At 49.2% G+C, this 25,923-nt stretch overlaps 1 protein-coding gene across 2 annotated transcripts in view; it reads right to left on the bottom strand.

Annotated features, from left to right (window-relative positions):
• The window catches only part of ETS1 (v-ets avian erythroblastosis virus E26 oncogene homolog 1), a 67,327-nt gene that overhangs the window by 767 nt on the left and 40,637 nt on the right, over positions 1-25,923 (bottom strand). For both annotated transcript variants that reach the window (XM_010008088.1, XM_010008087.1), the window contains 6 exons: positions 21,063-21,182; positions 20,263-20,463; positions 16,566-16,643; positions 15,533-15,781; positions 11,877-12,137; positions 1,003-1,121 (listed from right to left, as the gene is read on the bottom strand). In XM_010008088.1, coding sequence (XP_010006390.1) covers positions 1,003-1,121; positions 11,877-12,137; positions 15,533-15,781; positions 16,566-16,643; positions 20,263-20,463; positions 21,063-21,182 — 1,028 coding nt within the window. The remainder of the gene's footprint in view (positions 1-1,002; positions 1,122-11,876; positions 12,138-15,532; positions 15,782-16,565; positions 16,644-20,262; positions 20,464-21,062; positions 21,183-25,923) is intronic.

Below are 25,923 nucleotides of genomic sequence, written 5' to 3'. Positions count from 1 at the left end.
CCAACACTGCCAGCGATGGGGCAGCCACAGCTTCCCTGGGCAACCTGGGCCAGGCTCTCACCACCCTCACAGGGAAGAATTTCTTCCTAATGTCTAGTCTATATCTCTCCTCTTCCAGTTTTAATCCATTCCTTCTTGTCCTCTCCCTCCCTGCCCTTGTCCAAAGTCCCTCCCCAGCTTTCCTGGAGCCCCTTCAGGCGCTGGAAGGTGCTCTGAGGTCTCCCTGGAGCCTCCTCTTCACCAGGCTCAAGAGCCCCAACTCTCTAAGCCTGTCTTCATAGGAGAGATGCTCCAGCCCTCTGACCATTTGGGGGTCCTTCTCTGGACTCAAGATCTCAGTGTCCTTCTAAAGCTGGGAGTCCAGAACTGGACACAGTACTCCAGGCGGGTCTCAAGAAAGCCGAGTAGAAGGGAAGAATCACCTCCCTTGACCTGCAGACCATGCTGCTTTTGATGCAGTCCAGGACACAAGGTGTTTAAAAGCCTTGCAGATGTGGTGCTGAGGGAGATGGTTTAGCACAAGACTCCACAGAGTTGGGTTAATGATTGGACTCGATGACCTTAAAGGTCTTTTCCAACCAAAGCAGTTCTGACTTCTCTCATCTTGATGGACACAGATGGGTCACAAGCATTAAAGTTTGGGAAAACCAACCTCCACATAATGGCAAAACATTGCAGAGGACTCTGTGAAGTCAAGGAAGGGAATGATTTTCCCCAAAATCAGTGGGAAGTACCGCCCAACCTGTACACATCCTATTTTAAGAACTTTGGCTCTGTGACCCTCTACGGTGTTTCAGTTCCTTCCCACCAACTTTGGGCACAAATTACCATGCCCTAGTTGTTACCACAGCCCTGGTTTTAACACATTTTTAGCTGGGCTCTAATTCAAGACCAGAGCCAAGTAACTGCCCCAATCTCAGCCCTGAAGGGAGGTGGGGAGGGTCATTCACACCAGTATTTCAGAGGAATTTGGGCTGTCCACTTAGTTCCAGAGCACTCTACCTCATCTGGGTCGGAGAGCTTGAATTCCCAACCATCGCCCGTCCAGCTGATGAAGGACTGACAGGACTTGTCAGTGAGCAGTTCCAGCAAGAATTGCCACAGTTGGATAGGTCCACTGCCTAGAAAGACAAAGAGAACATGAGACATTAATGCCAGGAAAAGCACAGCCCCTTCTGCCCTGGGGAGGAGGGGCTGGAAATTCATATGCTCACTGAAAACAAATAATAAAACCTACTATAAATAAAAACACCAACAGCCACAGGGCAAGAGCTGGGCTGGAATGAGAGCTTGAGAGTTAAATCCTGCAGGTAGAGGAGCTTCCTATTTGCAATTAGAGCTGAATATTCATGCACTGGAATGCTTCACGTTGAGTTACATAAATAGGATTATTTTTCTGGCATCCAAGCAACGTGGAGTCATCGCCTTGGCACAGGAGCAGCCCCGTTTCCTCCGTGCCAAAACCCTCCTGGCCACTGCCTGAACTCCAGAAGACTCCTGCTTCCCAACCTTGACTCTTTGCTCCGTGGCTGTTCACTGAGATAAGGAGGGGGGGACACCCAGGTATGAAAATTATTTGGCCTCTTTCCAGGGCGTGTTGCTGCAGGAACGGGCTGTGCCAGCTCACAAAGGCAGGGTCTGGCTGGATCTCCCCAGCACTGGTGGGTCTCCCCAGAGCAGTCTTGGTAAAGTCATCAGCAAACCTTCCTGTGGCTTCTGGGTCCCCTAATCTATGTGGAGAGGCACAAGGTGGCAGAGGCAGTGACCCTGCCATGTATGTTCAGCCTGTCCTGACAAACCTGCAGTCTCCATCTTCTCCCTTGGGTGCCAGTTTTGGCCAACAACAATTAGTCCTGAGCCAAACACATCAAACCTGCAGTACCCAGCACATCCCACTGAGAGCCTGCGGCTCCCCAGCCCAGCTTGGGCTGGATTAGTGGGACACGTGGAGTGATTTTGAAATCCTTATCTCTTCTTTGTGCCTGTGTCCCAATCAAAGGTAGAGGAGAAGCCCTCAAGCCAAAATCTCTTTGATGAGCAACTTCCAAATGCGGCCGCACCCAAAATATCATGTTTGGCTCCAGGCAATGTGTTTTGGGAGAGATTTTGTCAGGTTTTAAATGCAGCTTAGAGTGTATCACTGATAATAAGAATGACAATAATAACAATAAACAGAGCCAGAGGTTAGAGGAAACAATTTATCACAAAAAAAATCCTGCACAGGCTGGTTTAGGATGGCAGGCTGGGATGAACTCGCCTGCTGACAGCAATGAGCAGGGAAAAGCAGGGAACAAACAAGGAACAGGGAAGGAGAACAGACTGTTTCCAGGAAGAACATGAAGGTTGTCAGAGCTGCAGCTGTGGGATAACCCACTGAGGGAAGAGGGGGCTGCTCCCCTTTTTCCTCAAGGTTTGAAATTACTCAAAAGCAGAGAAGCTGCTGGGGAGAAGGAAATGAGACAGCTGGCTCCAGGACATGGGAATCGCTGTGCCCTGTCCAGCCCTCCCCAAACTGTTTCCCTTCTGTAATCCCTAAGGAACTACTGCAGGGTTTTGCAGGCACCAGGTTCTCTGCTGAGCTCTGGGGATGGATATCACACAGGACCAAGCAGAGGGCAGACAGCATCTCTCTGCCTGGAAATGGGCAGATGCCAGTTGGCAGGGAAAGGCTCCAGGCTGTTGTCCTTGGCAGGAACTTGCCAAGGCTCCATGACTGAGCTCCCCAGCAGGGATGGAGTTGGGTTATCCACACCAAAACGAGGGAGGAATTTCAGATTATGCCTTCACCTCTCATCTGAAAGGGAAGTGCCAAAACCCTGGCCTGAAATGCCACCTCATCTCAAAGCTTAGACCTATTTATAGCAAATATTGGGCAAAAAGGTTATTTCAGCCACCCACGGTCCTCCAAAGGGAACTGCAGGTTAGTTAATGTGGGGTCAGAGCATCCCAAATCAGGTTAGCAGAGAAACACTCCTACGACACACGACTCATCCAGGTTTACCACCTCACCTTGATTTCCCTCCTGCCCAACCAAAGGACAAGTGTGGTTTTTTTTCTTCCTTCTTCAGAATAAGATGGATGGAAACTCATCACCTGGGCACCAGGTTCTTGGGTACATAACTGCCCTCTAAATACCCCAGAGGTCTCAAAATACCCCTAGACCCTCAAAATAAATACCCCAGGGCCATCCTGGCTCTACAGGAGCCTTTCAAGGTTCCAGTATCACTCACAGTTGGTGCTCCCAGCTCAGCTGCCAGCTGGCATGGAGAGGTGTCGGGAAACCCAGCAATGTCTCACCCTCTCCAGCAAGCCAGGTAGGACTCCTTCCACTGCACTGGGTATTTTGGGAATTTGAGGGCAGCAGTGTCATCCTTGGAACAGGGATTCCCAAGGTCTGTTCCAAGCTGCCCGCAGGACGCGCGTAAAACCCCAAATCCGTTGGACGAGCAATTATGTCAAGAATGTGTTTGTTTACTGCAGACATGTCTCAGCTCCTAGAGACACACGCCCTGCCAGAGGGGAAGGCAGCAGAGGCCCCGCACGGCTCCGAAATGCCAGCGAGGCAGGAGATGCACGAGGTGGCAGGAACCAAACCCCAGCACATGCCCAAGCCTGTGTGCCTGAAAAGATCACAGAGGAAGAAGGTGAAACCATCAGGGAGCTGGAGGTCCAGGTGTCACCCAGTGGGCCAGTACAGCTGTAATTAGTGCTGGGAGGGCCATCTCCATAAATTAGCTACTTTTGCCTTCTCTACAGGCCAGCAAGGAGCAGAAAGTTATTTTTCCTGGTGTCTGAAAGGACTTCAAGGTGACCTCTGGCTCATGCAGAGATACCTCCCCTCCACATCACGTCCCCAAAGCTCTCAGGGCAAGCACAAAGTTGCAGGGCTGGTCTCCTCACCCCAAACCTACCGCCCTCGCAGGACCTGGGAGCAGTGCCCATTTTCCATCCCTTCTGCTCCAACCCTTCCACTTGTCCCTGGCCAAGGCTGGAAATCCCCACGGCAAAGCCTGGTCCACATGGCTTCATGGTGGAGGGAAGCACAGCCACAGTGACTGCCCCAAAGCTAGGGGCACTGCACCATGCGACCTGTTGCCTTGGTTACCTCCAAAAACAACCATCACTGGACTGTTCTTGCAGCCTTTTTTGGTTTTTTGGATGCAGCCCCAAGCGTGGGGTGCAGGGACACAGGCCACCTTTTATGGCACTGGTCCTGCCACACATATCCGGGGGCTTCCCAGAGCAAATCCGGCTCTGGCTGGGGAACAGGGGCAGCCCCCACTCCCCAAAAGACAAGGCGAGGACTCAGGGTGGTGGGATGTTCTCCCTCCCCACCGTGACCTCCAGCACCCACAGAGGCTGCTAAGAATAGCACCCGCCAGAGGGGCTTGCCTGCCCGACAGGGCTACAATGGGGGCCCTGTCTGGCTTTGGTGGCACCAAACAGGGGGGGTCCTTCAGCAAGGAGTGTCACACCACAGGAATTTTCCCACGTCAGGGGGAAAATATGCCTCTGAAACCAGACCAGAGCCAGCTGCTATAGTGGGAAACGTTGGCTGAGCAGTTCCTCCTCAGCACTGGTCCTCCACCAACACCCATGGGTGTCCCTGGAGCACTGGGCTCGGTGCCATCCCCTTGCCACCATCCCTTGGTCAGAACTGGAGGGTCTCCACTGCCTTCATGGTGGCTCTGGAGGGGTTTGAAACCAAAATATGAACGTTGGCCACTTTCGCTGGAGCGGTGACGGTGGTACCACCCAGCTGGGGCAGACAGACCCAAAACACGTCATCCCCACTCTCTTTCGAGACGGTTTCACACCCCCACCCCTCTCAACGGCCTCTGTTTTGTTCTGCTTCTTTCAAACAACAAGGAAAGAAAGAAAAAAAAAACCCCTACTTGAAAAAGTAGAAGAAACCCAACAAGCAGCACACCTATGCTTTTCACTCTGTGGTTTGTGGTTCCAACCAACAAAACAATTGGGCACAGCAACATCTCCAAAACAGCCCCTGCCTCACTCCTGTGCCTGCCCTCCCCGAGCCCCCTTTTGATGGCACTGGGGAACTGAAGGTCCCCAGTTTCCCTCACCACCCTGGGGGATGGCAGAGCTCATCTCCATCGCTCCCACGTTAGACCAAGATCAGCCACCTCCTGGACAGCTCTTGCCTAGGTAGTCTCAGCACTGCAAAGTGGTGGCCTGGCATGGGTGAGAGGGCAATGGTGGAGCTGGGATGGAAGCATCTCCAAAGAGCAGAGAAGGGTCCAGAAAGCACCCTCCTTGGGGAACTATGTGCTCTTGGCCATGCTTACAGACAGGAGAGCAAGTGGGTCACTCTTGGCTTTCCTGATGCACCTCCTGTTTCTAAGTAGAACATGCTGGGAGGACTGGTCTCACTCCTGAGGCACCTAGCAAAGCACAAGGGGTTTGGTGAGCTTCACATCTCCCCCTGAAGGTGGTCCTGCAGGCCACGAGCTGCTGTGCAACCCTCCAGCTCGTTGCTCGAAGGAGGGCCTGAGCCACCGTTGCTGCTCTGCTGTCACCTCGGGGCTGCTGAGGAGCTGCAGCAGCTCTGGGGAGCAGGGAGCTGCTGTCACGCTTGGGCAGCGTCGCGAGGGGCTGGTTTCACTCTCATTTGCACGTCTGGCAGGTGGAGCAGGAACCACTGAACCAGCCCAGGGCCCCACCCTTGGGCTCCCCACCTTGTGGAGGCCCCTGAGCCCACACAGTTGAGGCAGAAAGCTGGCAGGAGCCGTGGGCTGGTGACACTTGAAGTCACTTCAGGAGGGCAGGTAAAGTGTAGGAACCCAGAAGGAGAGAGCTGACAACATCCCCTGCATCACACACGGGCTGGAGGGGCTGCTGTGCTGCTGCTGGTTGCTGCCTGCACCTCCACAGTCCCCTCACCCACACGTGGCTGTGGGTGCCTGCACAGACCCACTGCTCCAGAAGTGCAGGCAGGCTGATCACAGCATCGTTCTGGCTGGAAAAGACCTCCAAGATCATTGAGTCCGACATTCTGTGATTCTGTGTGATAATCTGAGTTCCTGCAAGCCAGGAAGGAGAAGATGCTGAGTTTGAAATGCCTGCTGACAACTGTGTGAAAGGAACAGGTTTGATGTATACTACTGGAATTAATTGCATGCTTCACAACTTATTTGGTAGGAAAGGCTCAAGCCCATTTCAAACACTTTTGCTGCCCATTGTACATCTACAAGTTTCTTACAAAGTCCTATACTCCCCCTTCCCCCAGGGCTTTGCTTCCACCACTCTTATTTTAAATAACAGAAGTTGTTATTGTTGTGGAGTTGGCAGAAACAGAGCAACGTATGTGCAAAGTTGTGTATTTATAACCACCCAAGAGGGGCAGCTGCAGCTCCAATGTGGTCTTTCTTTCCTTGCCAGCAGATTAGGAAAGGATTATGGAAAAGAATGATACCAAGGGGAAGCATCAGTTCACGTCTGTACTGAGGCAACACTCCAGCTGGCATCAGTGGCTATTTACTCTATGTTTTACATGTGGGATCAACAGGGGAGATGCACAAAGAGAGACCAGGGAAGCCTGGAAGTAAAAAGCATCTTGTCTGGTTGTTTTCATTCTTTTGAGTGTAGTGCCAGCCTGCAGGAATCTAGAGTACACACAGGAAGGATGGATGTATGGTTTGGGCACCAGCTAGCATTTGCGTTTCTGCTCTGCCACAGACTCTCCATGTAGCCTTGGGCCAGATCTGAAGCAATAAGGTGTGACCACACCAAACAAAGAAACACTGCAAGAGGGACAAGCCAGTAAGTTGTGACATCTCTATACAGAACGTACAGAAACATAGAGATCCAGCTCTATGGTCAGAGGGAAAGCTGGTGTAGACTTCTCAAAGTTGGCTGCATCTAGTTAAGATGGCAGAAATAGGGATGTTTCCAGGCCAGACTTCAGTGCAAGGCACAAGAAATACCAGAAAGATAGAAAACAAGGAAAGCAGGTTCCTGAATCCTAAGCTATGCTCACAAAAAAATTCTGTTCTTCAGATTCCTAAATTCTAAAAATATTGCAGTTTTTAACTTAAAAATTCCTGAGGCATTCAAAAGTTCCAGTTCTGCATTTTTCCCGGATACATCTGCCTTGTTTGGGCTGAGGCACATGACACCCATTCCATGCCCAAGCCTGGCTGGTGCACAAACCATCTCTAAGTCTCTTGTAAGGAATCATTCCCTTAAGTCTTCAGAGTATCACAGTATCATTCTGGCTGGAAAAGACCTCCAAGATCATTGAGTCCAACCATTAACCCAGCTCTTCCAAGTCCAGTGCTAAACCACATTCCCAAGGACCATGGCTTTAAACACCTCCAGGTTTGGTTATTCAGCCACCTCCCTGGGCAGCCTGTTCTGGCATCTCATGTTTCTAGGAAAGCTACGGCACAGGCTCTAGATGTCAAGGATAGCTGGGTCACTGGATCATGGTGGGAGAGGGGCCAGGAAGGCAGCTGCTGAGGGATTTTTGGATGCTGATGATCACAGCACATCCAGGCAGCTTGTTGGTGGAAGCTTCAGGACAGCAGCACAAGCAACAAGAAGAAGGGGGGAAGCAGCACCCAAGCTCTGGTGAAAGAGACCCACTTTATGTGGCACCCACTTGACTCTTGCAAAACTGCAGCTGTGTGCTCTCACTTCTGTGTCACAGATAAGCATCACCCAGAAACAGCAGCTTGTCAAGGGCTTCAGGCTCTGCACTGCAGGCAGCTCGGACAGGGCAGATGGGTTTAGCAGGCAGATTTTGGTCTGACTGCCACGGTCCTGTGAATGCTGATAGCCAGGGTCAGAGCCAGGCAAAATCGTTCTGGAGACAGAAGTGCTCCTGGGTGCTGGGGTGAGATAGCATCTGCAAGAGGTCAGCCATTCCCTGCACCACTCACTGTCTTCTAGAAGGGCAGTGTGATAATGAAGATAGCATCAATCTGTTGATAAGAGAGACACTCAGGGCACGTGTGACATTAGCTGGGGAGGGGGCATTAACTCTTTAGGTGCAGAGATTGTCTATTAAGGCATCAGTGACTTCCTAACCAGGTCCCTGGAGAAAGGACAGCACCACAAATGCAAAACCAGCCTCTCAGATCAGGGATCAAGGTTTGGTGGGCAATCACTTTGCCTTTCTTGTCCCTCTTTCCTCCTTTTGCCTCTCAAATGTGAGGGGACTCGCTCTGCTCTATCAGTTCAGCTGTGGAGCAGCAGCTCAGCACACAGCAGCTCTGCTGGTGTAGCAATGCAGACAACACCTCAGCATGGAAAGCCCCAGCCTGCACAGATGATGCTGAGGTTCTACGTGCCACAAGGCAAACAAACACCACGTCTGGGCTGTAAACTCATGCAGGTGCTTTGGGGCACTCAAGAAAAGCCAAAAACAATTAGCCTTGAGACCCTGAGTGGTTCAGAGGGAGGGTCTGAACCTTGGCTGGACCTGCATCCCCAGGAGGGCAGCAGCACAAGTAGGTCAGAGCAGTGGAAAAGTAAATCTAGGGCAGAAAGGCCCAAGCCCAGTGTGGTCAGACCCACAGCACCTGCCCTCTGCATGGGGCTCTGCCACACACCCTCTGAGTTTATCCACAGCATGTCTGGCCTCATGAAGGATGCTGGTGGCCATGGTAGGATCCAGGGAGGGCACAGCCACAGACAGGACTGCAGGAGGCAAAGCTGAGCTCAATTCAGCCCAGTTGGGTTGAGGGATGGAGGGATCTGTGCCTGTGTGCCTGCCTGCACTGAGCAGGAGCCAACACAGCTGCACCAGAGGGAGCTTCAACTGAGCTCAGCCAGGCCAAGGGGAGCTAGGACATCTGCCTGCATCCTGACACACCGCTTGCCTACGTTTAACGGATGCATTCTGTCTGTTTCTTAGGTCATGCTAAAAAATAAAAAGTCCACCTTAATGTTAGACTCAAGCTTGGCCAAGCTTTGAGAGAGCTGGCTCCAAAAGCAGAGGTGTCCAGAGCTGGCCCTCCCTGCTGCTCTGGAAACTCAAGTTCACCAACTCCTGAGCAGTTACATTTCTCCTTCGAAAAAGATAAGAAAATTGCATCAACCTCTATCTGAGCAACCATGGCAACTTGTTAAATTAGGTCAAGATGTGGGGGCAGATAAGGCAGCGCTGAAAAGCTGCCTGTGAGCTGGGTGAAGAACACATCAAACGCAAATGGAGCTTCCGCCAAAATGCACCTTCTCACAAAGGCTGCGCTTCCTCGGGCAGATACCATCAGAGCTCTGCTGTGACAGAGCCCCCAGCCACCACCCCTTGGTAACAAAACCTGAACAATATTGTAAAGTTCTTCAAGTCAAGTCAGAGAGCCCAGGAGATGAAGGACGTGATCTCCCAGGAGGTGCACAGCACGGCATGGCTGCTGGGAGCTGGGATTGGACAAGGGCCTGGGGCATCATCTGAGTGGGAAAGGGAAAGGAGGGGTCCCAGTGCTTTGGGACCCTGGGTTGGTAATCCCCTGCTCTGCTCATTTGGAGGCTCCACCTCCTCACCAGAGCTGCAAACAGCCCAGACTACAAGTTTTTCTGCTCTAGCTGATAGACAGCACTTCCTCCTCCGAGTGTCACAGTCATCTAAAGCAAAGCAGAAAAAGAAGGACCTGGGCATCCTGCCTGAGAGTTCCCATGCCCCTTGCTCAGCTGGCCCAAGACTGAAGTCGAGAACTTAGTGGCCACCCTAAATTTTTTTCCTTTTTTTTTGCAGAAATACACAAATACAAAGCAATTTTTAGAGGGCCCAGCTCTCCTACAGTTTCTAATGCAACATGTTCTCACTTGCTCTTGCTGCGACCTGCTGTCACAGCAACCTGGCTTCACTTTGCACCCATGCTGGGCTCCCTCTGCACAGAACGTGTTAGATGCTGACAGGCATCTGTAGTCTTTAAAAAGGGAGAGAGGACATCATGGAGTCACATGCCTGCAATATTCACCTCTCCAAAGATCTCTCCCAATGCTAAATGCAGGCTGTGGCAGTCTGAGTACTGAATTATTGCTTAGCAGCCTCCAGAGCAAGCAAGCACTCCAGGCCAAGGATTTCCAAGTGACTGCTGATTCTGGAAGCACTCTGATTTTCCTCTCCCTCTTTAAAGCTTCTCAAGTGAAGCAATGCAAAAAAAATAAAATAATCAAGCCCTCCCACTTATTGATCCCACCAAAATGCCTGGGCCAAGGGATTATCCCCCTGGCTCCAAACAGGGTTTGAAATGAGGCAAGGGAAAATGTTACGCAGCGCACAGAGTTTGGAAGTGTGCTCTGGCACTGCACTAACTGAAGTCTCCCCTTCCTGATGGCACGAGGCCAGGGACACTCTTTAGGGTGCTGATATTCCTTGGCAAAACTCAGGGTTCACGCGCCGACTTGGGCTCCGCGCTCGCGGAGGAGCTGGGAACGCCGCCTCTCTACGGGGGTGGCTCTTTTCCATGAGCAAATGTGGAGGGAAAAACATCCAGCTTGGAAAAGAAAGCTCCTGCTTTGGCCAGTTCCTCCGTGCCTCAGTTTCCCCAACTGTTAGAAACCAACCAACACTCCTGCTCAGGCACTAGGCACCCAAAACTCTTCCAGGGGCTGTAGCAAAATGCATTATCAGGAGAAAATAGGAAGAAAAATTGCAAGTCGTGCTCACTGGTTTCTTTTCTAAGGAACATCAACCTTCGTGGCATGGCAGAGGATGGTGTCTGGGGGCACAGCCCCTCCTACTGCTCATGCCTCTCCCCGCCACATCCCCCAGCCAAAAAGCCATTCAGGAATAGCAAAGCACACTTTTATTTTGCATAGACTCGGTCGAAACAAGCTCATTCAGCAGGCAGGGCTGAGCTTTCTTTCTAACTAAAGCTATAGCAACAAACCACTTCCTTTTTTACACATAGCTCCTAAAATTATCTCTCCACCTCTCCTCCCCTCAGCTTCTCTCCCCTCCTCACAGAAAACTAGATATCAGCTCTAAGCTGAGCAGTGCGTGGGAGGAGATTTCAGGGACAGTCGCACCTCAGGATCTGCTCTGAACCTTTTGATGATCTTTATCTGCACAAACTATTTCCACCACTTGGCTCCTCCAGGCCACAGCTGCTACCAGCTGGGGCAGGAGAGATCAGTATGTACGAGGGAAAGGGGAACTGGCAGGAGGCTACCCTGTGGATTTTACTTATAGTACAGGGAAAAGACACGGCACAGAAGGACTGGAAAGGATTATCTCAGTTTTAGCTGGAAGCTCCATCCCACCAGGTTTCTCTGCTGGAGAGCAGTCACATTAAAAGCTGGAGTTTCCACAGCCAATCACCTTCTCATCTCTCCCAGTGCAGGGGATGGAAAATGTTTGGATCTGCTTTGGCATCACCCCATTCCTGCCTTGCCCCAAGGCAAAGAGCAAAACCAAGTGCTTCCTCCATGCCAAAAGGGGAGAAGATCATTTCACATCACACACAGCAATGCTGGAAGCGCAGCTTCTTCTTTCCGAGGTGGGAAACCACAAGTGGCCAGTATGTTGCACAAGTCAGAGGGGGAAACGAGGGCTCTATGCTACCTGTCAGCAATACAAAGCACATACCAGTTCCTACCAGATCCAAGCAGGAGGCACCCAGGCATAAATGAAAACACAAGGCATCCAGCACCCTGCATTCAGCCAGGTCCTACATCCTGCAGGAGGACTGGAGCACCCAGACTTGAAGGACATGCAGCTGTGTGCTCTCCAGTGTGCCCACAGGCAAGTGGCTGTCCCCAGGGACACCCCAAAACCCCTCACTCACAGACTTAAACCAGCAACAGACTTTGGGCAACCCAGAGACCCTGGAGGCTCAGCCCTCCACCGATGGAGAGGCTCTACCCACCACGCCCAGCAAAGATGTGCTTTCCTGAGGTGACCCTACCTGTGTAGCCAGCGAGGGCAGCAGCAGGGATAACAGGCTTGTCCTTGTTCATATCGGCCCGATCTCGAACATAGTCCTTGAAGGTGCCCTTGGGCTTGTGGTTGGGCAGGGCAGCAGGGTAGTCCTCTGAGTCGAAGCTGTCGTAGGAGGGGACGCGCTGCAGGCTCTGGAAGGAGGACTGGCTGCTCCAGGACTGTGTCAGGCGGTCGCAGCTGTCATAGCTCTCTATGCTCTCAAAGGAGTCCTGGCCACCCAGTTTACCTGGCAAGAAGGAAAGGCACGTGAGATGTGCCTGGCCACCACAGGGATGTTCCAGCTTGCCACAGCCATGAGAAGGCTTCTTTGCCTGCCCGCTGAGCAGGCAGAAGGCAACCAGGCAAATGATGGTGTCCCACCAGGTCTCATCTCCAAACAAACTCAAAAGTGCAGCTTGAAACTGGGATGCTTTTCTTATATTTGTAATTCAGACAAGAGCTAAGCCCCAGGGCAAGTCAGGGGAAAAACTCACTCTTTACCCAGGACTGGTGGCCTAAGGCTAAGTGGAAATTGTTCTCTCTTTCAAAAAGGCAATGGCAGAGAAATAATCCACTTTAAACAGATATTCAAGGCTCAGTCCAAGTGCCAGGACCTCTTGTTCTGGCTGCTGAAATATATGGGTCTCCAGTAAGTCCCACATTCTATCTGCCAGCCCTATATAAAGGCTGCTCAGTCATATTCAAGGGCACTGGACACCCAGCTTCTTTACTTTTGATGTTTCCTACAAAACTATACAGCAGCCTTTTATTGCCATATGTTACAACCAGCTTCAACCCCCAAATCCCCAAACAGCAGCAGATTTGATGGAGGAGGAGAGCAAAAGGCTGAGAGCTCAAACAGCTATTTTTCCAGTTCTGGTAAGGTGAGCACAGCTGGGTTGTATCAAAGCTACTCTCTGGGGTATTTTTAGTAAAGACCAGAACATGAGAGGCCAGATCCTCAGCAATGCTATGCTGATTTACACCCACTAGAGACAAAGTAAGTATACCCTCTGTACTTAAAACAGAGAGCTAAAAAAGGATCCAAAGCACACACTGAAATTGCTCTCTCTGATCTCCCGTGCGCAGCCGATTGCTCAACATCTTTACTGACAAACTGAGAGCGTAACAGGATCATTCAAGTTCACTAATTTCCCAAACCAGGCTAAAAACAGCTGCTGGGATTGTGCAAGAACTCCTGGAGAAATTTCCATTGGCAGAGTTACCCACAGCTTGGGCCCAGATAGGAAATCACGGGGGAGCAGGAACGTGGAGGGACCCTGGCACGTTCCCCCACATATTTGTTGTGTTGCTGTTTGAAGAGCACTTGCTGCAAAAAGACACAACTACTGTGGGCTCTGCCCTGATTGCTGGCTCAGAACCATCTGAAGTTTGGACTTGATTCTGCTGGTGAGAGCCATCCTTCCAGCTCATTTTCTTTTCTTCTCCTCGTTTTTTTTAAGAATGTCACAGAATATGCTTCAATCACTTCCTGAATCCTGCCAGGGGAAAATAACCCTGCTTTGTGTGTGTTCATTAACTGGCATAACCACTTCCCTGAGAACTCCTGCTGCACAAGCTCACTTAGAAGAGGAATTAAAAATCTGCCAGATGAACAGACACAGTGTTGGAGATGTGATTTGGGTCATTTCATTGAAAATTCACCTAAAGTCTTTGGAAAAATCAGGCCTTGCCCCTACCCAGGAGAAACCTGTTAAGGGTTTGGCAGCAACACTTTCCAACCAGACATCCTCACTGATAAGGCAAAGTGCATCCAGTCCCATGGGACCACAAAATGAACTCCAAAAGCCAACACAAAGAAAGGTAAAAGGTGACTGTCTGGAAAACCTTCATCCTGAATTTCCCACTGCTGGAGTACTTGACTTTGAGACTGACTAAACTTTTCATAGAGTAGCAGGTAAAGCCTTTTTATATATATAAAAATTACGTATATAAATATAGGTATAATTATAAATTAACTACTTCTGCTTTATATTAAGCCTTCTTTATTCCACTCTGGGAGGATTTATGCCACCCAAAAGCCCTTCTATATGGCTGAACTGCAGTGTTAGGGTGAGCATGGCTGTTGCATTTCTTCAATTGCAATCAGTATGTTCAAGTGTTTGCTAACACCAGGGGCCCTGGGTCCCCAGTACTGAGCTAAGGGCTCCTTCTTCCCTCCCCTGCAGCCTTTTTAGGTTTGCCAGTGAGAACAGGCTCAAGGTACAATTGCAAAAGCATGCCTGAATCATTGCACTTCAATGAGGGTTATTATGAAATCACCTACACTGAAGAAGAGCTCGAGACATGGGAAAGACACTGATGAAAGATAGCCAGAAACAGAACCTCAAAAAGAGGAGCTTGCCTAAAATTGTAACACTGCTGCCCTTTTGGCTCTCCATACCAAGTTACACTCAGCCAGCAGCAGAAGTGGAGATGATATATAAATAATAACTTGGCTGTCATTAGTTGTCTCAGCTTGGAAAAAGAGTGAGACTTAAAATGAGCTCCTCTGAGCAAGGCATATGTGATGCAGACCTGCAGAGGGGCTCCAGCTTTCACAGGGAGCCAGCACATCTTCAGCTCTCGTGGCTGGATGAATGGGTTTAGATGTTCAACATCAAACCCAGCACACAGCTACGTGTCACTATAACGAATTTTAGGCATGGGGACACCTGGATTCTATTTAGGGCACAATTGCAGGCAGGTCAGATCTCTTCCCCCTGCCTCGGGTTCCCTACCTGGAATCAGAAGATAATGACACCCCTTTGTAAATGACTTTGAGGTCTATGAATTAAACTTTTGCTTTGAATATACACCATGAGCCAGATCCTCAGCTTTGCATTAAGCGATGTAACTACAAAGTAGTCGGGCATCTGGGCCCCATGTGTTCAGAATTTAATAATATTAATTGAAAAGGCATTTGGGCTCAGATCCTCCAAAGTGTTTAGGTGTTTAAAGCCCATCATCTCCAACAGGAATCACATATCTGTAACTCTTTGGAGATGCAGGGCTGGAGCACAAGGATTCAGGGGGTCATTCAGCTCTGTCTCTGACTCAGCCCATGACATTTGCATCTCCTAACAAAGCCCAGGGCTTGGGTTCACCAGAGAGATTATCAGTTCAAGCAAATAGCCATCAAAATCAATGGAGATAACAGACAGGGACTTTGGATCATCAAGTGTAAAACCCTTCACAGCTTTGGACAGTAATTCCTGATGAGAACTTGTGAAGGATTTGAGGGGTTTTGCCTGGTGTCCTAGGAAAATAAGATTTCTACCACCACACAGCAGCGTGTCCTCCCTAATAACCTTAAAGCCTATTTCAGCTTCACTCAAGTTTGACATCAAAGTCCAGAGCCAGAAATGCTACATTTTTGCAGATGATGTAAAATCAGGCAGCAAAGCAGAGCAAAGAAAGCCCTTCTTCATATTTTCCTTGGGAGAGAAAGGCAGGGAGGCCTCAAAGCCATCGGGGAACCCAGTCTGGGAGGTCAGCCTAAGATATATGGCTTAACTACTGGCATTGCATGGTGCCCTGATGGCCTTGGTCCCCTCAAAGCACCATCTCCTCAAAGGAGGTTATGTTGATAGAGACAGAAAGCAAGAACCCAAGCAAATCCTGGGAGATACCCAACTCTACCTCGACTGGCACGGCCCATGCACATGTTGTCTGGCGTCACCACCTCCTGCTTGATGGTGAAGAAATCTGTCTGCAGGGATTCCGTCTGGACCGGGTCCCGCAGGATGACCGAGGGGTAGTCGTTCTCGTACTTGAGGGACAGAAGCTCTTCTGAGCTGATGGGATGGAGGGTCTGGTAGGACTCTGTGATGAAGCTGGGCTCGGAGAACTCGGAGGGAGGCACACACTGTGCGTGCTCAATGCCATAACCTGCCGGCAGGACGGGAGAGTAAACAAGCAACTCACAACCAAACAGCTCCAAGAAACCAGAGAGTGTTGCTCATCCCCCCTCCAGTCTCCCACAGGGAGATTTGGGGTCTACAGTGCAAGAGGAGACTGGATATAAAATACCTGGCGCAATCGGGCACAGTTTTTGAGTAAGGTTTCTAAAAGCTACAGAGAGATAGTGTCTTATAATTGCAGCAATTTAAAAAAATGAGACATCCTTAGCCATTATCCACGTGCATTATGCCAGACTCAAGCAAGCTGGTAGTGGGAAAATGCTGGAAAATCCTGAGGAGCATAGTCTCAGCAAAGAAGATACAGGACAAAGAAGTTTTACTGATGATTGTAATAGATGAGTCACTTCCACAGTCACCTCTTGTCTCTGGCCAGAGCCTGGAATCCACGTTCAGGTGGGTTTTGGTTCATGTTTGCTGCTTCATAAAATACACCACAAATGCTTTTCCCTTACAGAACATCTCTAAACCCATGGCAATGGGAAGTGTGGGAGTCCAGACTGTTGACTCAACATTTTCCTTGCTAGATTCATACCTAGTAATCCAGAATTAAGCCTTCTTGCCCCATTCCCTCCCTTTTTAAATATCTTTTTTTTTTTTAATTCACAACATTCTGGGGTGCTGAGGTCACTTTTTGAGTCTGCTGAAACAGAGCAATAACTGCATGGTGCAGCCCTCAAGTGATACTAACAAACCTCTAATAAGTGGCACTTATGCCTGGAAGCACCAGAATGATACTGATAATTAAGACTTACTAATGAAGTAGTCTGAAGTGTAGCGGGATTCTGGGTATGTTGTATTCACTCCATTTGCTGGGTATGGTTTTACCTCTTCTGCAAAGATAAAAGGAAGGAAATGTCACATGTCCATAGGCAAATTGTGCTTTGCAAGACTTGCTGCAACTCTGAGAGGCTTGAACTTCCTAAAATGCACCTCTCTGGGTTAAACTCGGATGTTCAAAGGAGTAGAAAGGAGTGAGGAGCTGAAATCCCACTGAAACAAGTGCTTGATGCACTCAGTTCCTTTGGGAATCCTGGTGCAGGCAGGAACAAATTTCAACGAAACAAAAGCAAACAGAACAGCAACAACGTTCTCAGTCAAGGGCTCCAGGTGGTTCTGAAATACAAATTGCATAATTTCCTTGCTTGCCTTCATTTCTGTCATCTTTCATTCTCCTGAGGATTGCTTATTATACTTGCACGTCTGAGCTCATGAAAAGCCCCTATACAAGGACAGCTGTTTTCCTGAAAAAAACCCTATTTTTAAACCATCAGTAGGCGTGTGTGCAAGTGAGTGGGTAATGCACAACAAGACCAGCTCCTAGAACCCCAAATTAATGCTAATTCCCAGTCTGTGCAGCTCCTTTCACCTTACACCTGACGCAGGCAGAGGATCCCACGCTCAGAAGAGCTTTGCCACAGTGTCCCTCACCCAACTCCTGATCTGTCTCCATAGTGTAGATATGGGCAGCATGTAAGATTGTAGCCTTTCTATAGGCACAATTCATGAAGAATTCATGTTATCACACCAGAGCATAGATTGCCCACTTTCTATTGCTTTTTCCAAGCACCAGAGCATAGATTGCCCACTTTCTATTGCTTTTTCCAAGCACTCTGGTACTCCTGGGCTTGGTGCTGAATTTGCTTTGCCATGTAACAGCCACACTGCTCCTGAGCAGTTTTTCCATGAACACCTTACTCCTTCCAGCACGGCATGGGGGCAGAGCTACCAGCATGGGAGCTCTTCTTTTCTTTACAGAGGGTAACCAAAATAAAAAAACACACAGACTACTCAGGGTTATGTTTATTTCTGCTGAGGCTAAAGAGAAGTGAACCGAAGATAACGCACGTTCGCTTGCAAGGAGCCTAATTTTGGCCCTCTCTCCTGGGGATTGCAGGGTGGAAAATATTCTCTAACAAAAGGAGGGTTTGTGCAAACACTGAGACCTACTGAGAAATGCTCTTTTCCTCTCCCCACGGTATGTGCCAAGGGGCAGGGTGGGCGACCACAGAGAAGGAGAGCAACCTTCAGCTAAGCTTACAGTCAAGGGGAGGGCAGCTGCTGATTGCTGGTAACTGAGGAGGTTATTTTAGGAAGAAATTTGGAAAAATATGCCTGAAAATACCCAAATCCATGCAGGGAAAAGTCGCCCATCTGCTGCCATTTTTAAACCCTGAGCAGCCTGTGGTACATGAGTCACTCTCAGAAAGGGCTCACAAGGGAGAGATGTTAGCAGGAGGGACAGCAAGGTCACAGCCTGTCCCAGCGTGACCCGATGCTGGCGGTCACACCACTATAGGTGAAGCCAAACATTTTGGGGTTAACCACCACTCCCAGCATCAACACCCCCAGGTGATGATCTGGGGTGGCTGGGGAAGATGGAAGAGATGAGAACTGGCAAGTTGGACCCTGACTCCATGGGGAAACCTTAATCTCTTCAGGCTTCGCATCTCCAGCTGCCAAGTGGAGACAACCATCTCTGCCTGTTGTGGAGTCTCTGGAAACATTGAAAACCCACCTGGATGTGTGTGTGTCTGCATGAGCTACTGTGCCTGCATGACCCTACTCTAGCAGGGTGGTTGGAATAGATGATGTTCAGAGGTGCTTTCCACCTCTGACCATTCTGTGATTCTGTGTGATTCTGTGATCTCTTGCACGGGGAGAGATGTGGCAGGGACAATCTTACCACCTTTGTACAGCACAGGCACAAGAGAACTCAGATCAGAGATTTGGAGATGTACAACAAGACAAGTCCCGTGACTTAAAGAGAACAGAAATCAGTTGTTGGGGTGAGGCTGGTTATTTCTTGGAAAAAGCTCTGCTTAGTTACTCTCCAAATACTTCACAGATATTGCCCTTTTGGGAAATGTGTTGAGAACCCACCCCCATAGCTAGGGCTCAGGTAGCTTATGCAAGAAGTGACAAGTTGCCATTCAAACTAAACACAGGACAGAGAATTCTTGGTTCCCAGGACTGCACCAACAGTGTTGAAACAAAGACCTCCAGCTTTACTGTTTTTCATCCTTTTGGAAGAAAAGTGGCAACAGGTACAAAGGTTTCCAGTTTCCTTGTACAAGCTCCTCTCTTATCTCAGACCTTCCTCATCCTCACCATCATAGCATCTGAACAGCCTCACATGTCGATGCCAGAAAGAAACATGATTCCTTCTTCATTGGGAAACTACAGCACCAAGTTCATCTCTTGTGCCTTGGGGAAGCTGCAGGAAGGAGCTGCAAACCCAGCCCATCGCACCCCTCTCCAGTGGGTTCCAGCCCAAACAAATGACAAAGGGTTGAGGGAAGGCAGAGCTGCATTACAAATGATGGCTTGAAGCAAAGAGACATCAGACTGACCACAACCTTCTGCTTTGTTTGGTTAAGCTGTTTGCTGTTGATATAATCACTCAATAAAAATTATGCAAAACAGAACAGAATGGATACAAAGAGCAGAAAAACAGCCCATCACACACAGACCCTGGGAAGAGCAGTGTTTACCTTCAGCAAACCACAGGTAGCAGTAAAATTAGTAATCAGCAATTAACATCCATTTGTCAATGGTTTCCTGGAAGGTGTAACTTGGCTCCCCCTCCCCTTCCTGCCACCAGTACAGGCCTGGTGAAGAGTACCCAGGGTTGGTATGACAGTGCCACAGATATTCCAGGAAAGCAAACAGCTCTGCACAAAAACGACCTAGACAAAGAGCCCAGATTTGCTGCTGCTCTTGGCTTGGTTCAAAGTGTTAAGCTCTTCACCTGCTCTTCAGAAACCTCACAGTATCACAGTATCACTCTGGCTGAAAAAGACCTTCAAGATCATCAAGTCCAGCCACCCCAGGCTAAGTGGCACTTGGGCATCCAGACACTATGAAAATCAACACCCAGAATCAATGTGTGGGCCCCCAATAAATAAAAATTAATGCCCTTAAATTCTGGCACCCAGGGACTAGCAGAGATGGCTTCTCCTGGGGGGGACACAGACTCTCATAACAAAATGCCATTATATTTTTTGGGACATGAAACAAAGCAAAGCAGCTTCCAGTCACAACTGGGAAATTAGGGTGGGATTTTGGTGGTATTGTTGTACCCATTTTCACTGGAGGAAGTAGCAAAATTCACAACAGGAGCTGAATGAGCTGAGGAATGATGCTTTGGAAAATCCCACCATCAATTCCAGGCAGGCAGAGTGTCCCTGCCCGCTGTGGATTCCTGCCAAGCAGCCAGCACAAACACTCCTCCTCTTTCAAGCAGTACCAGGATTTGCACTGCCCACCACTGGCTGGGATGCCCATTGGAAATCCTGATGGAAAGTTGGGCTTTGAAAGCTGCTTTTGTTGGTATTAAAACCCAAGGTGAACATTGCAGAGCCAGGCTGAGAGCCAAGGTCTTTGGAAAGGCCCAAAACCAGGCTAGCCAGGACAGAATGAATCATTCCCCCTGGAGACTCCAGGACTCACCTTTCTGCAAGATCTCCAGATGCTCCCAAAGGATATCTCCCACAAAGTCAGGTGCTAGCTCCAGGAAGCACTCCTTGCCCAGGGCACAGAGGGCAGCTCCATTCATGCAAAACTTCTGGAAATCCACTCCCTTCAGGCTGAACTCATTCACCGCCCACATCACCCAGTCCCGCACATGTGTCTCCGTCCACTGCTGGGGATCTGCAACAAGGGGGTGTAGAAGAGATCCACTAATGAGCAACCATGAGCCATTTCCCCAGGAAAACAGGACACAAACAGTGCTACAGCTGTCCCAGCAGATAAGCACCTGCAGAGCTTCATCCCACTGGCATAAGGGTAAAACACGGAGGGGGAACATTGTACTTCCAGTTGGGATCAGCCCTACTTCACAAGGAACAAGCTTTGGATTTATTTGGGACCTTTACCAATCCCATCAGTTCTCTGACCCCTTCTGCCACCCATCTCTCTCTTTTGCTTGGTTTCTCCATGCCATCAGCCTCTTCTAAAGAGTCCCCACTGCTTCTCCATACAGTGGAGATGACTTGCAAACAGAAGCCATGAAGCTGTCTCCCAAAGGAGCAGGTGCGCAGGACAAAGAGGCACAATCTGCCAGGCAGGTATCATTTGCAAGAAAGCTTTTGCCTGTATGTCCAGATTTTTCTAGCTGAAGCTGCCATGAAACAAGACACTACTACCTGAAGAGAATCAACAAAGCACATGGCAGATGTGGAGAAGGGCATCCTGGCAGAGGACGCGATCCCTGTGCCTGCCACGGCTGCTTGCTGGAAGCCATGTCTTACCTTTGGGGATCCCCAGTCGCTGTTGCTCTTTTGCAAAGCCACTGAAGGTGGCTTTCAATGCCTGAGACATCATTTCTTTGCTGCTGGGAGTTAATAAAGGCACATCTGCACATTCCATATCTGGAAGAAGAAGGAGAGAAAATGGTAAAAGGCGGTGGGACTGGGAAGATGTCAGGGGTCATGGTGGCCATTGGATTGTCAGAAAAACAGAGAAATTCTTCTGAAATTTTCATACCTGGACCTTCTAGCTCTACAGCTAAACCTTGCAAGTTTATAAGCAGGCTTCTTAAATACAAGCAGAAGAATCTCATGCTTATGATAAGCCTGTACTTAAGAGGACATAAACAAGCCATGCCTGGTAAGCCAGGTTACACAGTGCAAAGGCTCTCCCTTCGAGCCAACCATGAATGAGCTACTGGAAACTTGAGGATGATATCAAAGACCTTTCCAGACATCAGCCTGCTGGGCTTCATCACCCCACGCAGTAGCTGGAGTCTGGGAGATAGCTGAGCAGCTCCAGATGCCACTGAAGGTAGAGAGCCCTGCACCAAGGTGAACAAGAACGCAGGGAGAAAAGCATCTCTGAGCTACCAGTCCAAAGAAAAGCAAGCGGGGAAAACGAATTTTAAAAAATCAGGGGCAATCCTGGAAAAAGTAAGCGGATAGCAGGCTGAGGCAGGATGAAGAACTAGCAGAAAACCCACTCGAGGAGGGAGGGAAAACAAAGAGCTGGAAAATCCCACATTAGTCCAGAGTTACATCATGCGCAGCCCCGAGCGGAGCGATGCAGGGTGAGTCACTGAACAATGTTCAGCCACCCCATAGGACAGCGTGGGCCAAGCCAACAGCCAGGCCTTGCAGTAAGGCCTGATGAGAAGCAAAGCTCTTCCTTTATTTTTTGTTTGCTTGTTTGTTTGTTTCCTTTTTCTAATTTATTTGGAAGGAGGCGGGTATTTATAGTCAAAGAGTTTCATAAACAAAAGCAACTGCTTAAAAAAAGAGCAACCCTCTTCAATCTGAATAAAGGTTTGGCTCTTTTTCATATATTTTAAGCATTCCTGTAAAACATCTTTCATGGAGAAGGAAAGCCTCATGCAACTACCATCTCAAATGACTGAATGTTCACTGGTCTCATATGTAGATCTTCCACCTCAAGCTGGTTTAGCACCTTTGCCCATTGGAATTTTTTCAATGAAAACTGTTCTGAGTGGAAAAATGACAACATGCACAAGCTCTTCTGGTGTTTTCATGACTGTCTGGATGCAGACATCAAAAGTCAAAGAATTCTCTGTTTTGTGGGAATCCCAGCCACCTCAGCTTACCATTGCTCTAAGTTAATTTAAGCTGTGATTTAATAAGCCAGTACAGTGCAAAATGGTTGTTCCAAGCAGCATTGAGTGCACCCCTAATGCAATGGGGATTGAGGCTGGAGACAGAGCACAGGCAGCCCAGAGCAACAAGGCAGCTTTCCAGCCTGACCCAGTCTAGAGCTCCTGCTCCACAGCCAAACTCATAGGCATCATTTTAAGTCCAGACAACATAATGTTGGGGGTTTTTGCAAGTGGGAATCCAGGGCTTGGTTGATAACCCCCCCATGTGCAGCACAGGGTGAGGCTGACCAGACTGCAAAGCATCCCCAAATCATCAGCAGGATGCATCAAATGCAATTCCACCTCCAAACCAAACAGAACCACTTTCCTGTCTCCATCTTTGCACCTTCTGCCCATTGTTCCCAAGTAAAAGACTTGCACAATCACTCCCTCTGCTTGCAGCTTTCTCTAAGTTTGTCACCAAGACACCCAAGTCATGATTTGCATGGCTCTCAGCTCAGGCAGGACTCGCAAAGTCCCTGACATTGAGCCCCTCAGGACTCGATTCCTCCCCCCAGCCCCACCACAGAAGTCAAGGATTCCCTGCTGCAATGGAAATATTGAGACCTTCGAAAGCAAACAATACATTCAAAGGCTATTTGGCAAATTACACTTCATTATTTAATGGATTTGGCTGGAGAGGGCACGGAAAAATGAGCAGCCACCCTTGCTATCTCTGTTCTCCATCTGCTGCTTTCAGATAACACTGGGAGAAAGTGGTTCAGTGCCCCCTTCCCTTCATCCTCATGTTACATTTTAATGCTTTGCTTTCTGTGCTCTGTGGTTACAGGGACCACCCAGGAATCTGCTTCCTCCACTGGCTGGTTAAATGGCAGTTCACTGCTCCTGGGTGCTCTGGGAAGATGAGTCAAAGTTAGGCTAAGAAAACATTTTAACCCCAATTTTTACACCAAATCACTCATGAAACCCTGTGCAGAGATGACCTCCTTAGGCTAAGCCACAAGAGCAGCAGGGCAAGGTGAGGTGCGTGCAAAATTGTATTTTTATCTCTGCAATACAAGCACGTACCTATGACCAATCCCCCCCGTTTTCTCCTGCAGGATTCATGGGGTCAGGTTTGCACATACCAAGTGAATCAATTTTTCAGTAGCGGGGGATAAGGTTTCGGTTTAGTAAGGTGAACGCTGAGCTCTGCACAAACAACATGTCAAAACAGGGAAGACTTAAAAGTGTTTCCCAGGGAGAGGTCATCAGGGAAGCAAACAGTCTATTTCCAAATTTAAAAAAAAAAAAAAATTTTAAAAAAATTGAAAAGCAAAGTGCCAGAGAAGGGTCCCTATTTAAACACCAAAATAAACCATAACGTGCAGCTCAAGACTTCTCCTTCAAAATACCTTGCAGATGGTTTATTTCAGATTGAAACACCATCTACTTCTTTCCTGTCAGACCTAGCTACTAGCTAAAGTTTCTTCAGAAGAAAAAACAGCCAAAAAGCCCCAAGCCTGCAGATGCTTGCAGAAGCCTTATTTTAGTCAGCAGTGTCCCACATCTATAGGAAAGCTCACATGTGTAAAACTCAATGTGTTTGTAAAGCTCTACATGCATGTTTGTGGACAAGCCTTAGCTGTGCGACCTGAAAGCGATCGGGGGGATGGACAGTTTTTCATCTCAATTCTGCCCTTGCTGGTTTTGAGACATCAAGTTTACTTAAAGATCATTTCCTTTGTTTATCCGGGGAGCACGATGGGCTTTGCCCAGCTCTGACCAATGCAGCTTTGCTGGGTGCAGGGGAATTGCTTCCCAGGGGGGAGAATGGAGCCCTGGTGATGTCCTCCAGCACCCCAAACAAGTCCTTCACCTTCAGTTTGGGAAGCCTAAAGGTCAGAGCCAAGCAGAGTTTCAGTAACAAAAGCGACCCGCGCTCAGCTCCCCCAGTTTCAGCTTTCACTGCCTTCTGAAACCTGTTTCCAAGATTTTAATCGAATCTTGCACAAATAAAACGTCTCCTTTTGTGTACCTCCCGCCGTCCACAAAGTCCACACACGCATGCATGCGTGCACACGCTGGGAAGAAGTGGCTGGGAAGGAGAATTAAGCAGCACCAAACCCAGCTGTTACACCTCGGCTCAGTTCAGAAATTTCAGGGCTTTAATCCGAAAAGCAAGCGCAGCAGCAGGGGCCGAGCGGCCAGGGCGCTGCAGCACAGGCTGGGAGTGCTGCATGGGTTTTATGACACCCGTGAAAGCCCCATGGACGTGGCTGCCACGTGTGGTTTGCTGCCAAATGCCATGTCCTCCTCTTGTTGCCCCTGCACTGACAGGGGACCGCATCTGATTTTCCTCCTGGGAGACCAGGCAGGGTTATGGTTTGATTTTTAAATACTACCAGGAGCAGCAGTCACTCGAAGATTATGTCACCGGCAGCTTCAGCATCTGTAGAGCAGAGATGAGTGATTTGCCCTGCGTGATGGAAAGGCAGAGGACACCTATTCCTCTGGTTGCAGCTTTCCAAAGCAAGGAGGGGTTCAGGGGCTTAGTTTGAGACTCTGGAGGCTTCTCATACCAAATCCCAATTTTTCCTCAAGCTCTCTGACAGCCCTGGGGACAGAGCTTCAGGAAGAAAAGAGGGTAACAGTGGCCACTGCCAAGGGTTTTATGCTAAGGGGGATCTGCCCAAACCCACCACCCCACTTGTGCTACATGTTGCACCAGCAGACCTGGAGCCTGGGAGAAAACAGCCAGCAAAAGGACAAAGAAACCAAGATCACCGAGTTCATCTCCCAGCCCAATTCCAGCTCTGCTCTCACCAGGCTCCGCATGTATAAACTATTTCTATGCATCTGATCTTTTTAAGGGACTATGATTTACAAACTTTAGGGATTTTGACCTTAAAACACAAGCGACTCTGCTGCACGCCACAGCATCTGATTGCATAAGCAAAATAAATGGCAGTAAAGTGGGGGGTGGGGGGGGGTGGAATATGCTCAGAACAAGAGGATGGGAGCAATGTCATTTTTCACCCAGGTTTCCACTTGGGGTCAATGCCTCTTTAAAGGTCCCATCAGCCACTCAATTCTTTTCCTATCAAAGCCCTTGCCCAGTCCCTGCTGGTTTTGTCCAGGACTGTGCATCCAAAGGCTGCACAAATTTGTGCCTGTCTTCCTCAAAAGACCTGTCCTTGAGCCTTGAGCTAGATGAGATCCTCCTCTGAGCCCCTATGCATGACAGCCACCAGCACTGCCTCACCTTGAGGTGTGCACAGCCCAGCACATTCCCCAACCGCTGTGATGGAGCAGGAGGAGCTTCTCAGAGGCTCTGGAAGGAGGGTCATGGGTTTGCTCTCCTACCCACATCCCCAGGACGACCACTATCCCAAAACTCCCCATCTCCAGCCCCCAGCAGCTGCCCAAGCTTGTCCTCCAAAGCCCCTCTGTCCCAGCCTTCAGGAGGACCAAAACTAGGGCACAGTTGGAGATGGGGGGAGAGGCTGAACCACAGCAGATTTCCCAACGTTCCCCAGCTGGCAGGGTTC

This window comes from Chaetura pelagica, unplaced genomic scaffold (assembly GCF_000747805.2).
Source record: "Chaetura pelagica isolate M959 unplaced genomic scaffold, ChaPel_1.0 scaffold32, whole genome shotgun sequence".
Taxonomy (NCBI): domain Eukaryota; kingdom Metazoa; phylum Chordata; class Aves; order Apodiformes; family Apodidae; genus Chaetura; species Chaetura pelagica.
Note: the sequence above shows the minus strand (reverse complement) of the source record. Positions and strands in the feature narration are given on the sequence as shown.